Source organism: Oncorhynchus nerka, linkage group LG22 (assembly GCF_034236695.1).
Source record: "Oncorhynchus nerka isolate Pitt River linkage group LG22, Oner_Uvic_2.0, whole genome shotgun sequence".
In the NCBI taxonomy this organism is placed as follows: domain Eukaryota; kingdom Metazoa; phylum Chordata; class Actinopteri; order Salmoniformes; family Salmonidae; genus Oncorhynchus; species Oncorhynchus nerka.
Window position 1 is genome coordinate 102,394,044 of NC_088417.1, and position 16,217 is coordinate 102,410,260.

General features: G+C 46.0%; 1 protein-coding gene across 1 annotated transcript in view; it reads left to right on the forward strand.

The window, feature by feature from the left end:
* Window positions 1-9,400, forward strand: part of ugcg (UDP-glucose ceramide glucosyltransferase) — a 38,783-nt gene extending 29,383 nt beyond the window's left edge. Inside the window, 5 exon segments of the mRNA XM_065007673.1 lie at window positions 4,094-4,272; window positions 5,974-6,060; window positions 8,527-8,542; window positions 8,544-8,714; window positions 8,905-9,400. Coding sequence (XP_064863745.1) covers window positions 4,094-4,272; window positions 5,974-6,060; window positions 8,527-8,542; window positions 8,544-8,714; window positions 8,905-9,075 — 624 coding nt within the window. The 3' untranslated portion in view covers window positions 9,076-9,400.
* The last annotated feature ends 6,817 nt before the right edge of the window (window positions 9,401-16,217 follow it).

Below are 16,217 nucleotides of genomic sequence, written 5' to 3' on the forward strand. Positions count from 1 at the left end.
CCCCTGTATATAGCCTCCACATTGACTCCTTACCGTAACACCCTGTATATAGCCTCCACATTGACTCTGTACCGTAACACCCTGTATATAGCCTCCACATTGACTCTGTACCGTAACACCCTGTATATAGCCTCCACATTGACTCTGTACCGTAACACCCTGTATATAGCCTCCACATTGACTCTGTACCGTAACACCCTGTATATAGCCTCCACATTGACTCTGTACCGTAACACCCTGTATATAGCCTCCACATTGACTCCTTACCGTAACACCCTGTATATAGCCTCCACATTGACTCTGTACCGGTACCCCCTGTATATAGCCTCCACATTGACTCTGTACCGGTACCCCCTGTATATAGCCTCCACATTGACTCTGTACCGTAACACCCTGTATATAGCCTCCACATTGACTCTGTACCGTAACACCCTGTATATAGCCTCCACATTGACTCTGTACCGGTACCCCCTGTATATAGCCTCCACATTGACTCTGTACCGTAACACCCTGTATATAGCCTCCACATTGACTCTGTACCGGTACCCCCTGTATATTGCCTCCACATTGACTCTGTACCGTAACACCCTGTATATAGCCTCCACATTGGCTCTGTACCGTAACACCCTGTATATAGCCTCCACATTGACTCTGTACCAGTACCCCCTGTATATAGCCTCCACATTGACTCTGTACCGTAACACCCTGTATATAGCCTCCACATTGACTCCTTACCGTAACACCCTGTATATAGCCTCCACATTGACTCTGTACCGTAACACCCTGTATATAGCCTCCACATTGACTCTGTTCCGGTACCCTGTATATAGCCTCCACATTGACTCTGTACCGGTACCCCTGTATATAGCCTCCACATTGACTCTGTACCGGTACCCCCTGTATATAGCCTCCACATTGACTCTGTACCGGTACCCCCTGTATATAGCCTCCACATTGACTCTGTACCGTAACACCCTGTATATAGCCTCCACATTGGCTCTGTACCGGTACCCCTGTATATAGCCTCCACATTGACTCTGTACCGGTACCCCTGTATATAGCCTCCACATTGACTCTGTACCGTAACACCCTGTATATAGCCTCCACATTGACTCCTTACCGTAACACCCTGTATATAGCCTCCACATTGACTCTGTACCGTAACACCCTGTATATAGCCTCCACATTGACTCTGTTCCGGTACCCCCTGTATATAGCCTCCACATTGACTCTGTACCGGTACCCCCTGTATATAGCCTCCACATTGACTCTGTACCGGTACCCCCTGTATATAGCCTCCACATTGACTCTGTACCGTAACACCCTGTATATAGCCTCCACATTGGCTCTGTACCGGTACCCCCTGTATATAGCCTCCACATTGACTCTGTACCAGTACCCCCTGTATATAGCCTCCACATTGACTCTGTACCGTAACACCCTGTATATAGCCTCCACATTGGCTCTGTACCGGTACCCCCTGTATATAGCCTCCACATTGGCTCTGTACCGGTACCCCCTGTATATAGCCTCCACATTGACTCTGTACCAGTACCCCCTGTATATAGCCTCCACATTGACTCTGTACCGTAACACCCTGTATATAGCCTCCACATTGACTCTGTACCGGTACCTCCTGTATATAGCCTCCACCTTGACTCTGTACCGGTACCCCCTGTATATAGCCTCCACATTGACTCTGTACCGTAATACCCTGTATATAGCCTACACATTGACTCTGTACCGTAACACCCTGTATATAGCCTCCACATTGACTCTGTACCGGTACCTCCTGTATATAGCCTCCACCTTGACTATGTACCGGTACCACCTGTATATAGCCTCCACATTGACTCTGTACCGGTACCCCCTGTATATAGCCTCCACATTGACTCTGTACCGTAATACCCTGTATATAACCTACACATTGACTCTGTACCGTAACACCCTGTATATAGCCGCCACATTGACTCTGTACCGTAACACCCTGTATATAGCCTCCACATTGACTCTGTACCGTAACACCCTGTATATAGCCTCCACATTGACTCTGTTCCGTAACACCCTGTATATAGCCTCCACATTGACTCTGTTCCGGTACCCCCTGTATATAGCCTCCACATTGACTCTGTACCGGTACCCCTGTATATAGCCTCCACATTGACTCTGTACCGTACCCCTGTATATAGCCTCCACATTGACTCTGTACCGTAACACCCTGTATATAGCCTCCACATTGGCTCTGTACCGGTACCCCCTGTATATAGCCTCCACATTGACTCTGTACCAGTACCCCTGTATATAGCCTCCACATTGACTCTGTACCGTAACACCCTGTATATAGCCTCCACATTGGCTCTGTACCGGTACCCCCTGTATATAGCCTCCACATTGGCTCTGTACCGGTACCCCCTGTATATAGCCTCCACATTGACTCTGTACCAGTACCCCCTGTATATAGCCTCCACATTGACTCTGTACCGTAACACCCTGTATATAGCCTCCACATTGACTCTGTACCGGTACCTCCTGTATATAGCCTCCACCTTGACTCTGTACCGGTACCCCCTGTATATAGCCTCCACATTGACTCTGTACCGTAATACCCTGTATATAGCCTACACATTGACTCTGTACCGTAACACCCTGTATATAGCCTCCACATTGACTCTGTACCGGTACCTCCTGTATATAGCCTCCACCTTGACTATGTACCGGTACCCCCTGTATATAGCCTCCACATTGACTCTGTACCGGTACCCCCTGTATATAGCCTCCACATTGACTCTGTACCGTAATACCCTGTATATAACCTACACATTGACTCTGTACCGTAACACCCTGTATATAGCCGCCACATTGACTCTGTACCGGTACCTCCTGTATATAGCCTCCACATTGACTCTGTACCGTAACACCCTGTATATAGCCTACACATTGACTCTGTACCGTAACACCCTGTATATAGCCTCCACATTGGGGCGGCAGGGTAGCCTAGTGGTTGGAGCGTTGGACTAGTAACCCTTTCCATGTTATGTTGCTCCTGGATTGATTGTGACATGTCCTAAGACTGCTATCGTGAAGACACAGAAGTAGTAATTAATAGCCATGTAATATACTATAACGTGCATATATCAACACAATAATCTCTTTATTTTATATGAATTATGATCACTTATCTGAAAAGGTACTAAAAATATATTTAAAAATTGTGTTTAACTGATAGTCGCCTCCACACAAGTAGTTTTTGACCGTAAGAACAATGTCTAAGAATAATGTCTAAGAATAATGTCTAAGAACAATGTCTGTTTTCCAACAACAACAAACATGTTTTTATTCGCTGTTTGTTTGTCTGACTGATGAAGAACCCTAAACTTAAATAGTCTTTTGTTTTGGTGTGTTAAAAATGAAGGGTGAGGGCCTCCCGGGTGGCGCAGTGGTTAAGGGTGCTGTACTTCAGCGCCAGCTGTGCCATCAGAGTCCCTGGGTTCGCGCCCAGGCTCTGTCGTAACCGGCCGGACCGGGAGGTCCGTGGGGCGACGCACAATTGGCCTAGCGTCGCCCGGGTTATGGAGGGCTTGGTCGGTAGGGATGTCCTTGTCTCATCGCGCACCAGCGACTCCTGTGGCAGGCCGGACGCAGTGCACTCTAACCAAGGTTGCCAGGTGCACGGTGTTTCCTCCGACACATTGGTGCGGCTGGCTTCCGGGTTGGATGCGCGCTGTGTTAAGAAGCAGTGCGGCTTGGTTGGGTTGTGTATCGGAGAACGCATGACTTTCAACCTTCGTCTCTCCCGAGCCCATACGGGAGTTGTAGCGAGGAGACAAGATAGTAGCTACTACAACAATTGGATACCACGACATTGGGGAGAAAAAGGGGTCAAATAAAAAAAAAAAATAAATATATATATATATATATATATAAAAATAATTAAAGGTGGTTCGTACACACACACACAATAGACAGAAGTTCTGAAATTCCAATATTTTATGTTTTTTTCCCCATAACTTTTCTGTCACGGGTACTTGGGTCTAGGGGTCGAAGGTTAGAGACTGTTACCTGTCCTACTAATCTACCTCCGTCTTTCTAACAGGTGTACTTTGGCACGTCCCACCCACGCTCCTACATCTCAGCCAACGTGATGGGTATTAAGTGTGTGACAGGGATGTCATGTTTGATGAGGAAAGATATCTTGGACCAGGCTGGAGGGCTCATAACCTTCGCTCAGTACATCGCCGAGGACTACTTTATGGCGAAGGCCATCGCTGACAGGTACAGACATTACTTTATCATACATGTTACAGCTAACCTGAGGTTATCTAACCCTGACCCTAACCCTGACCCTAACCCTGACCCTAACCCTGATCCTAACCCTGACCCTAACCCTGATCCTAACCCTGACCCTGATCCTAACCCTGACCCTGACCCTAACCCTGATCCTAACCCTGACCCTGACCCTAACCCTGATCCTAACCCTGATCCTAACCCTGACCCTAACCCTTTATCATACATGTTACAGCTAACCTGAGGTTATCTAACCCTGACCCTAACCCTGACCCTAACCCTGATCCTAACCCTGATCCTAACCCTGACCCTAACCCTTTATCATACATGTTACAGCTAACCTGAGGTTATCTAACCCTGACCCTAACCCTGACCCTAACCCTGATCCTAACCCTGACCCTAACCCTTTATCATACATGTTACAGCTAACCTGAGGTTATCTAACCCTAACCCTGACCCTGACCCTATACATGTTGAACCTTACCCTAACCCTTCACTCAATACAGCCTAGTTTATCATATAATGTATGTTGACACTTCTGTTAAATTGTGTTTGTCTATCGTCCCCTATACAGTACCAGTCTAAAGTTTGGACACACCTACTCATTCAAGGGTTTTTCTTTATTTTTACTATATTCTACATATGTGTTATTTCATAGTTTTGATGTCTTCACTATTATTCTACAATGTAGAAAATGGTACAAATAAAGAAAAACCCTTGAAAGAGTAGGTGTGTCTGAACTTTCTACTGGTACTGTGTGAATGTGTGTGATATATATATATATATATATATATATATATATATCTTATTTCTATATATCTTTAATAGACTCCTAAGTCTAAGCATGCCCTGATGCATTTAGTGCTCTAATCTCCGACAGTTGGACCGTGAGACAATTATTGTTTTAGGATAGTTTAAAATGAAGTTGGCTATAAAGTTTTGTATATTTTACACATCGAAACACAAGGAAGAGTGTTTTTGTTCTCGGCTGTTTAAGGACACAAATGTCTCGTTTATTGATGGTGTTGGTCAGTCCTCAAAATGTTAAAAATAATAATAATAAAGTTTTTCAAAAATGTAAAATAATTATATAAATAATGTATTTAGCCTTTTATTTGACTAAGCAAGTCCGGTAAGAACAAATTATTATTTACAATGACGGCCGACACCGGCCAAACCATCAGGACGCCCTATGGGATTCCCAAACTGTTGTGATACAGCCTGGAATCGAACCAGGGTCTGTAGTGACGCCTCTAGCGCTGAGGTGCAGTGCCTTAGACCTGCGCCACTCGGGAGCCCTGAACCCGGTTCCCATCTTTGCCTTTTAACCCCTGACACTTTGACCTGTTTTATTGTTGATCCACTAAACATCGATGATTTGATATGGTTGTGTTTTGGTGTTATTGAAAACTTTCATTGGATTGCCGGCCATTGGCCAGGTCTTAACTCCAGCTCTTAAAGGGGAAGTTCACTATTTTACAACTTGATGTTAGATATATTTCCTCAACCTGAAAGGAGTCTATGGGCAAGGAGGCTCTGTAATATGTGGCTTGGTTTTCTTTAAGCAGCCAGGTCTGCCAACTTTAGCCACCGCTAGCTAAAAATCAACGTGAGGTATTTGTGGCTGAACTTCCCTTTTTAACTGAAGGGGCTAACTGTTTCCTTTGTCCCTCCCTCTTTATCTCACAGGGGATGGAAATTCTCCATGGCAACGCAGGTAGCCATGCAGAACTCCGGGTCCTATTCAGTTGCTCAGTTCCAGTCCCGTATGATCAGGTAAACAAACTATCAGGGCTTAGACTTTCACACTCAGCCACTGTTATAGAGCAGATTCCCGGAGGATCAAGGGACCGAGTACTTTCTCTCCTCCCTTTTTGTACTTGATTGATCAATTAAGGTCACAGTAGACACAACTCTCCGGGAATTGAGTTTGACACCCGTTGTCCTAGATTATTTGAACATGTGGAATTTTATTTCTAAAAGCTAATTTAGCTGTTTCAGTCTCCTAATAGTCCACCGACTAGCCTGCCACGTTGGAATTCAGATTGCTTCAGATCTACCGACTCTGATCAATGTAATTCTTTTTTTTTTAAAGAGATCAAATATATTTTTCACTTGTGTATAGTGTGATAAGACATACTGTGATATAGGCTAAAGTTACGTAGATGTGTCTATAGATTAGTCTAAGGGGTATCTCATCCATAGAAACATGTTTTTTTACCGCCTGCTTTACTGCTATGTGGACACTCAAAATGGCCGCCAGTCCACTACTTCCTGCTTTACTGCTATGTGGACACTCAAAATGGCCGCCAGTCCACTACTTCCTGCTTTACTGCAATGTGGACACTCAAAATGGCCGCCAGTCCTCTACTTCCTGCTTTACTGCTATGTGGACACTCAAAATGTCCGCCAGTCCACTACTTCCTGCTTTACTGCTATGTGGACACTCAAAATGGCTGCCAGTCCACTACTTCCTGCTTTACTGCTATGTGGACACTCAAAATGGCTGCCAGTCCACTACTTCCTGCTTTACTGCAATGTGGACACTCAAAATGGCCGCCAGTACACTACTTCCTGCTTTACTGCTATGTGGACACTCAAAATGGCCGCCAGTCCACTACTTCCTGCTTTACTGCAATGTGGACACTCAAAATGGCCGCCAGTCCTCTACTTCCTGCTTTACTGCTATGTGGACACTCAAAATGGCCGCCAGTCCACTACTTCCTGCTTTACTGCTATGTGGACACTCAAAATGGCCGCCAGTCCACTACTTCCTGCTTTAATGCTATGGGGACACTCAAAATGGCCGCCAGTCCACTACTTCCTGCTTTACTGCTATGTGGACACTCAAAATGGCTGCCAGTCCACTACTTCCTGCTTTACTGCTATGTGGACACTCAAAATGGCTGCCAGTCCACTACTTCCTGCTTTACTGCTATGTGGACACTCAAAATGGCCGCCAGTCCACTACTTCCTGCTTTACTGCTATGTGGACACTCAAAATGGCCACCAGTCCACTACTTCCTGCTTTACTGCTCTGCGGACACTCAAAATGGCCGCCAGTCCACTACTTCCTGCTTTACTGCTATGTGGACACTCAAAATGGCTGCCAGTCCACTACTTCCTGCTTTACTGCAATGTGGACACTCAAAATGGCCGCCAGTACACTACTTCCTGCTTTACTGCTATGTGGACACTCAAAATGGCTGCCAGTCCACTACTTCCTGCTTTACTGCTATGTGGACACTCAAAATGGCTGCCAGTCCACTACTTCCTGCTTTACTGCAATGTGGACACTCAAAATGGCCGCCAGTACACTACTTCCTGCTTTACTGCTATGTGGACACTCAAAATGGCCGCCAGTCCACTACTTCCTGCTTTACTGCAATGTGGACACTCAAAATGGCCGCCAGTCCTCTACTTCCTGCTTTACTGCTATGTGGACACTCAAAATGGCCGCCAGTCCACTACTTCCTGCTTTACTGCTATGTGGACACTCAAAATGGCCGCCAGTCCACTACTTCCTGCTTTACTGCTATGTGGACACTCAAAATGGCCGCCAGTCCACTACTTCCTGCTTTACTGCTATGTGGACACTCAAAATGGCCGCCAGTCCACTACTTCCTGCTTTACTGCTATGTGGACACTCAAAATGGCCACCAGTCCACTACTTCCTGCTTTACTGCTATGGGGACACTCAAAATGGCCGCCAGTCCACTACTTCCTGCTTTACTGCTCTGCGGACACTCAAAATGGCCGCCAGTCCACTGCTTCCTGCTTTACTGCTATGTGGACACTCAAAATGGCCGCCAGTCCACGACTTCCCGCTTTACTGCTATGTGGACACTCAAAATGGCCGCCAGTCCACTACTTCCCGCTTTACTGCTATGTGGACACTCAAAATGGCCGCCAGTCCACTACTTCCCGCTTTACTGCTATGTGGACACTCAAAATGGCCGCCAGTCCACTTCTTCCCGCTTTACTGCTATGTGGACACTCAAAATGGCCGCCAGTCCACTACTTCCTGCTTTACCGCTATGTGGACACTCAAAATGGCCGCCAGTCCACTACTTCCCGCTTTACTGCTATGTGGACACTCAAAATGGCCACCAGTCCACTACTTCCTGCTTTACCGCTATGTGGACACTCAAAATGGCCGCCAGTCCACCCATTATAACGTAATTGACCTGAATGGGGACATCCGTTGATTTGTAATTCTGTGGTCTGTTCCTCCCCTCTCAGGTGGGCCAAGCTTCAGTATCAACATGCTCCCCGCCACCGTCTGTGAGCCCATCTCAGAGTGTTTCGTAGCCAGCCTGATCATTGGCTGGGCCGCGCATCACGTGTTCCACTGGGATATTATGGTCTTCTTCATGTGCCACTGTCTGGCGTGGTTCATCTCTGATTACATCCAGCTCCGAGGAGTTCAGGTACACACACACACACACACACACACACAGTCTGGTGTGGATCATCTCTGACTACATCCAAGTTACCAGGTTGTCTGCTATTAATGTTATGTCTGGGACATAAAAACTGATAACCACCGCTCGTGGAAAAGTTCAGAATAAATTGTGTGGAAGAAACCAACGGAGTATGTTTTTCCTTCTCTCCCTACAGGGCGGTGCGCCGGCCTTCTCCAAACTGGACTACGCTGTAGCCTGGTTCATCAGAGAGTCCATGACCATCCAGATCTTCCTGTCGGCCCTGTGGGACCCCACCATCAGCTGGCGAACTGGGCGCTACAGGTTACGATGTGGGGGTACGGCCGAGGAGATCCTGGATGTATAGCTACCAGATTAAGTCCACCTACAGGGACACATAACCCGAGTCCTATCACCCCCAGGGGCCAGAGACAATACCAGACACGGGCTGATCAGCATCCCTATATAGTCAACTACTTTTGACCAGGGCCCACACTTGCCCATATTTTTCTGCTCTGGTTTAAGGTAGGGCACTATATAGGGAATAGGGTTCCATAGGGCTCTGGTTTAATGTAGTGCACTATATAGGGAATAGGGTGCCGTTTGGTATATGGCCACAGAGAGATGGCAACATTGAGTGGAAGAAAATAAACTACCAGCTGTGGGTGTGACGACTAGAAGGAAACTACCAGCTGTGGGTGTGATGGATAGAAGGAAACTACCAGCTGTGGGTGTGATGGATAGAAGGAAACTACCAGCTGTGGGTGTGATGGATAGAAGGAAACTACCAGCTGTGGGTGTGATTGATAGAAGGAAACTACCAGCTGTGGGTGTGATGGATAGAAGGAAACTACCAGCTGTGGGTGTGACGACTAGAAGGAAACTACCAGCTGTGGGTGTGACGACTAGAAGGAAACTACCAGCTGTGGGTGTGATGGATAGAAGGAAACTACCAGCTGTGGGTGTGACGAGAAGAAGGAAACTACCAGCTGTGGGTGTGATGAGAAGAAGGAAACTACCAGCTGTGGGTGTGATGAGAAGAAGGAAACTACCAGCTGTGGGTGTGATGGATAGAAGGAAACTACCAGCTGTGGGTGTGATGAGAAGAAGGAAACTACCAGCTGTGGGTGTGACGGATAGAAGGAAACTACCAGCTGTGGGTGTGATGAGAAGAAGGAAACTACCAGCTGTGGGTGTGACGACTAGAAGGAAACTACCAGCTGTGGGTGTGATGAGAAGAAGGAAACTACCAGCTGTGGGTGTGACGACTAGAAGGAAACTACCAGCTGTGGGTGTGACGACTAGAAGGAAACTACCAGCTGTGGGTGTGACGACTAGAAGGAAACTACCAGCTGTGGGTGTGATGGATAGAAGGAAACTACCAGCTGTGGGTGTGATGAGAAGAAGGAAACTACCAGCTGTGGGTGTGATGGATAGAAGGAAACTACCAGCTGTGGGTGTGACGAGAAGAAGGAAACTACCAGCTGTGGGTGTGATGAGAAGAAGGAAACTACCAGCTGTGGGTGTGACAACTAGAAGGAAACTACCAGCTGTGGGTGTGATGAGAAGAAGGAAACTACCAGCTGTGGGTGTGATGAGAAGAAGGAAACTACCAACTGTGGGTGTGATGAGAAGAAGGAAACTACCAGCTGTGGGTGTGATGGATAGAAGGAAACTACCAGCTGTGGGTGTGACGACTAGAAGGAAACTACCAGCTGTGGGTGTGATGAGAAGAAGGAAACTACCAGCTGTGGGTGTGATGAGAAGAAGGAAACTACCAGCTGTGGGTGTGATGAGAAGAAGGAAACTACCAGCTGTGGGTGTGACGAGAAGAAGGAAACTACCAGCTGTGGGTGTGATGAGAAGAAGGAAACTACCAGCTGTGGGTGTGATGAGAAGAAGGAAACTACCAGCTGTGGGTGTGATGAGAAGAAGGAAACTACCAGCTGTGGGTGTGATGAGAAGAAGGAAACTACCAGCTGTGGGTGTGACGAGAAGAAGGAAACTACCAGCTGTGGGTGTGATGAGAAGAAGGAAACTACCAGCTGTGGGTGTGATGAGAAGAAGGAAACTACCAGCTGTGGGTGTGACGAGAAGAAGGAAACTACCAGCTGTGGGTGTGACGAGAAGAAGGAAACTACCAGCTGTGGGTGTGACGAGAAGAAGGAAACTACCAGCTGTGGGTGTGATGAGAAGAAGGAAACTACCAGCTGTGGGTGTGACGACTAGAAGGAAACTACCAGCTGTGGGTGTGACGACTAGAAGGAAACTACCAGCTGTGGGTGTGATGAGAAGAAGGAAACTACCAGCTGTGGGTGTGATGAGAAGAAGGAAACTACCAGCTGTGGGTGTGATGAGAAGAAGGAAAATACCAGCTGTGGGTGTGGCGGCTAGAAGGAAACTACCAGCTGTGGGTGTGATGAGAAGAAGGAAACTACCAGCTGTGGGTGTGATGAGAAGAAGGAAACTACCAGCTGTGGGTGTGATGGATAGAAGGAAACTACCAGCTGTGGGTGTGATGGATAGAAGGAAACTACCAGCTGTGGGTGTGATGAGAAGAAGGAAACTACCAGCTGTGGGTGTGATGGATAGAAGGAAACTACCAGCTGTGGGTGTGATGGATAGAAGGAAACTACCAGCTGTGGGTGTGATGAGAAGAAGGAAACTACCAGCTGTGGGTGTGACGACTAGAAGGAAACTACCAGCTGTGGGTGTGGCGGCTAGAAGGAAACACCCCCTAATGGGCGTGACGGCTAGAAGGAAACTACCAGCTGTGGGCGTGGCGGCTAGAAGGAAACACCCCTTATGGGCGTGACGGCTAGAAGGAAACTACCAGCTGTGGGCGTGGCGGCTAGAAGGAAACACCCCTTATGGGCGTGACGGCTAGAAGGAAACACCCCTAATGGGCGTGGCGGCTAGAAGGAAACACCCCTTATGGGCGTGGAGGCTAGAAGGAAACACCCCTTATGGGCGTGGCGGGTAGAAAACGTCATATGGAATTCATAGTGTTTGATGGTTTTTAACCTGTGTGTTGAAATATATAATTTATTACTAATGCTTTTTCTGTCTACCATCCAAACTGTTGAAAACCAAGGTCCTCCTGTCGTGGAGTGAGCCCTACGTCCCAAATTACACCCTATTCTATACTATATTGTTTTAATGTGAAAACTTAAGGTCCAAACCTAGGAATTCTCTTTGTTCCATTTTTTTTTGGTTTATTGGTTTTCAAGCACCATGGTCTTTCTGCTGTGAGATTGCTGGCTATTTTCAACAGACTGGATGCAGCGCAAATGGCACCCTATTCCCTGTGTAGTGTACACCCTATTCCCTATGTAGTGTACACCCTATTCCCTACGTAGTGTGCGGCGTTTGACTAAAGCCCACAGGGGTGTCATTTGTGATGCAACCATGGTCTTAACCAGGGGTATTCAACTATGACCCTACGAGGTCCAGGTTCTGTTGTATCTGATAATTAATTGCACCCACCTGGTGTCCCTGGTCTAAACCAGTCCCTGATTAGAGAGGAATCACCCACCTGGTGTCCCAGGTCTAAATCAGTCCCTGATTAGAGGGGAATCACCCACCTGGTGTCCCAGGTCTAAACCAGTCCCTGATTAGAGGGGAATCACTCACCTGGTGTCCCAGGTCTAACCCAGTCCCTGATTAGAGGGGAATCACCCACCTGGTGTCCCAGGTCTAAACCAGTCCCTGATTAGAGGGGAATCACCCACCTGGTGTCCCAGGTCTAAATCAGTCCCTGATTAGAGGGGAATCACCCACCTGGTGTCCCAGGTCTAAATCAGTCCCTGATTAGAGGAGAATCACCCACTTGGTGTCCCAGGTCTAAATCAGTCCCTGATTAGAGGAGAATCACCCACCTGGTGTCCCAGGTCTAAATCAGGCCCTGATTAGAGGGGAATCACCCACCTGGTGTCCCAGGTCTAAATCAGGCCCTGATTAGAGAGGAATCCCCCACCTGGTGTCCCAGGTCTAAACCAGTCCCTGATTAGAGGGGAATCACCCACCTGGTGTCCCAGGTCTAAATCAGGCCCTGATTAGAGGGGAAATTATGAAGAAGTGTGTTGGAACTGGCTTGGAGTTTCAGAGTTGAGTTTCGGCTGCTGGATAGGTTTAGACTCTGGGGCTGGGTAGATGGGGGGTCAAATTGTCCAGGTTTAGACTCTGGGGCTGGGTAGATGGGGGTCGGGGTCAACCAGGTTTAGACTCTGGGGCTGGGTAGATGTGGGGGGGGGGGCCTGGTCCCAGATCTGTCCATCTCCTAGCCTGGTCCCAGATCTGTCCATCTCCTAGCCTGGTCCCAGATCTGCCCATCTCATAGCCTGGTCCCAGATCTGCCCATCTCCTAGCCTGGTCCCAGATCTGTCCATCTCCTAGCCTGGTCCCAGATCTGTCCATCTCCTAGCCTGGTCCCAGATCTGTCCATCTCCTAGCCTGGTCCCAGATCTGTCCATCTCCTAGCCTGGTCCCAGATCTGTCCATCTCCTAGCCTGGTCCCAGATCTGTCCATCTCCTAGCCTGGTCCCAGATCTGTCCATCTCCTAGCCTGGTCCCAGATCTGTCCATCTCCTAGCCTGGTCCCAGATCTGTCCATCTCCTAGCCTGGTCCCAGATCTGTCCATCTCCTAGCCTGGTCCCAGATCTGTCCATCTCCTAGCCTGGTCCCAGATCTGTCCATCTCCTAGCCTGGTCCCAGATCTGTCCATCTCCTAGCCTGGTCCCAGATCTGCCCATCTCCTAGCCTGGTCCCAGACCTGCCCATCTCCTAGCCTGGTCCCAGATCTGTCCATCTCCTAGCCTGGTCCCAGATCTGTTTGTGCACTGTCTTGACCGTAGGCTACCGGTTTCCTACTCTGCTGATGAGACGAAGGATATGACGATGATGTGGTTCTGTTTACTTCTATCTGTCTTGTCAAATCTGTTGTTGATACAAACTTATAAATATTAATATGGCTGATATTGCATTTGTCACAAATGGTACCCTATTCCTTATATAGTGCACTACTTTTGACCAGGGCCTTATGGGGGGGGGGGGGGGGGTGCACTATGTAGGGAATAGGGTGCCATTTGGGGGACACACACACTCTGGCGTTGTTTTTAATGACAGGAAGAGGACTGAAAAGTAACAGCAATAAAGGAATACAGCTCTCTGAACGAGATGTCGCTGTATTCCACTATAACAGGATATGAGAAATATATCACATCCTGTTTTGAAACATTTCAGATTTGTTATTGGAAGACAAGACCGTATAAAAAATAAATAAAAAATAATAACATTTCATCTTACAGATTCAATATTGTGTTGTTCCAGGAGTTTGAAACTATTATTCAATATAATAAAATGGATGTAAACATTTAAAGTTAACTATTTTGCTTTAAGGTTTTCAGTTAGCTGACTAGTAGATGAGTCAAATTCTTTGGAATTCTAGTCAATTCAGAAAGTAAAATCAGTTTCTATTCCGAGTTGTCCTCCATTTTTAAAAAGCGTTTTGAATGGAGATTTCAGTGGACTTCCTGAATTGACTGAAATTGACCCCCAAACCCCTCCTGATACTAGCACAGTATGTGGAGGCTTGAACTTGATTAGGGAGAGGAACACACTGCTTTAGACTGCACCCAACTATCTGTGAATGAGAGACTGCTTGCCTTGCAGTTCTAGTGGACCAAAGTATCAAGTGTCTCTGGAGGGTATGTCCAAAATCGTACCCTTTTCCCTAATATAGTACACAATTTTTTTGTTTTTTTGACCAGAGTCATGTCCCCGGTGGGGGTTGTACTTCACAAACAGGAGATGGAGTCATGCTGGCTTGGACAAAGCTACTCTGGTCAAAAGTAGTGCACTATGTGGGGAACAAATGGCTCACTGTAGCAGAACAGGGTCTGTTTGGAATCCATTCTGTCTATTTCAATTGTACAGATGTTATATTATTTTTTAAAACATGTTATGTATATTTATGAAGTTTGGTAGATACCATTTTTTTTTTTTTTTTTGCTTTGAGGCCTAATTTATTTAACGTTTTTGATGATGATGATGATGATGATGATGATGATTTATTATTGTAGGTATTTAATCTAAGTAGCGGGAAAACAAAAAGGCTGGACAAACTTCTGTTAAAAAAACAAAAAACGTTTTATTTTTTATTTAATATGAATTGTACTATGAAGCAGAATAATCTACAGCTGGAAACTGTGCCATAGCAGGAGAAATTAAAGCTTTATCAAACCATACCAAGGGTGTACAGTCTTCATTGTATACTAATTGTGTTTATACTATTATTATATACATGTAACTGACAAAATAAAGGAAGTACTTGAGTAAATGAGCTATACGAACTATGTTGAATGCAGGTGTGGTTAACTTTAGTTCTAAGCCATGTGATCACCAGTCTCTAACATGGCTTTAACTTTAGTTCTAAACCATGTGATCACCAGTCTCTAACATGGCTTTAACTTTAGTTCTAAACCATGTGATCACCAGTCTCTAACATGGCTTTAACTTTAGTTCTAAACCATGTGATCACCAGTCTCTAACATGGCTTTAACTTTAGTTCTAAGCCATGTGATCACCAGTCTCTAACATGGCTTTAACTTTAGTTCTAAACCATGTGATCACCAGTCTCTAACATGGCTTTAACTTTAGTTCTAAACCATGTGATCACCAGTCTCTAACATGGCTTTAACTTTAGTTCTAAACCATGTGATCACCAGTCTCTAACATGGCTTTAACTTTAGTTCTAAAACCATGTGATCACCAGTCTCTAACATGGCTTTAACTTTAGTTCTAAACCATGTGATCACCAGTCTCTAACATGGCTTTAACTTTAGTTCTAAGCCATGTGATCACCAGTCTCTAACATGGCTTTAACTTTAGTTCTAAACCATGTGATCACCAGTCTCTAACATGGCTTTAACTTTAGTTCTAAACCATGTGATCACCAGTCTCTAACATGGCTTTAACTTTAGTTCTAAACCATGTGATCACCAGTCTCTAACATGGCTTTAACTTTAGTTCTAAGCCATGTGATCACCAGTCTCTAACATGGCTTTAACTTTAGTTCTAAACCATGTGATCACCAGTCTCTAACATGGCTTTAACTTTAGTTCTAAACCATATAAGAATATATGAAGAGAACAGTTCAGAATTTTAGGGATCAATTAAAGAAAGCACACATTAATCTCCTAGATGTAAAAATACTCTAATCTTTTATATTATTTAGCGTTAGGAAAATATAAATAATAATGAAAACAGGACTGGAGAGCCTTTACGGACTAAATGTATACAGTGGTTTGATTCCTCCTGAAAGTTGCCATGTTTTAATTGATAAATCCACAGAATACTGGAAGGTGAGAAGTGTACAATAGGGGTTAAACAGGAGTCCTGATCCTCACTAATCATGGAACTGTAATAGGGGTTGACCAGTAGTCCTATAAATCTACCCTGATCCTCACTAATCATTGAACTGTAATAGGGGTTGACCAGTAGTCCTATAA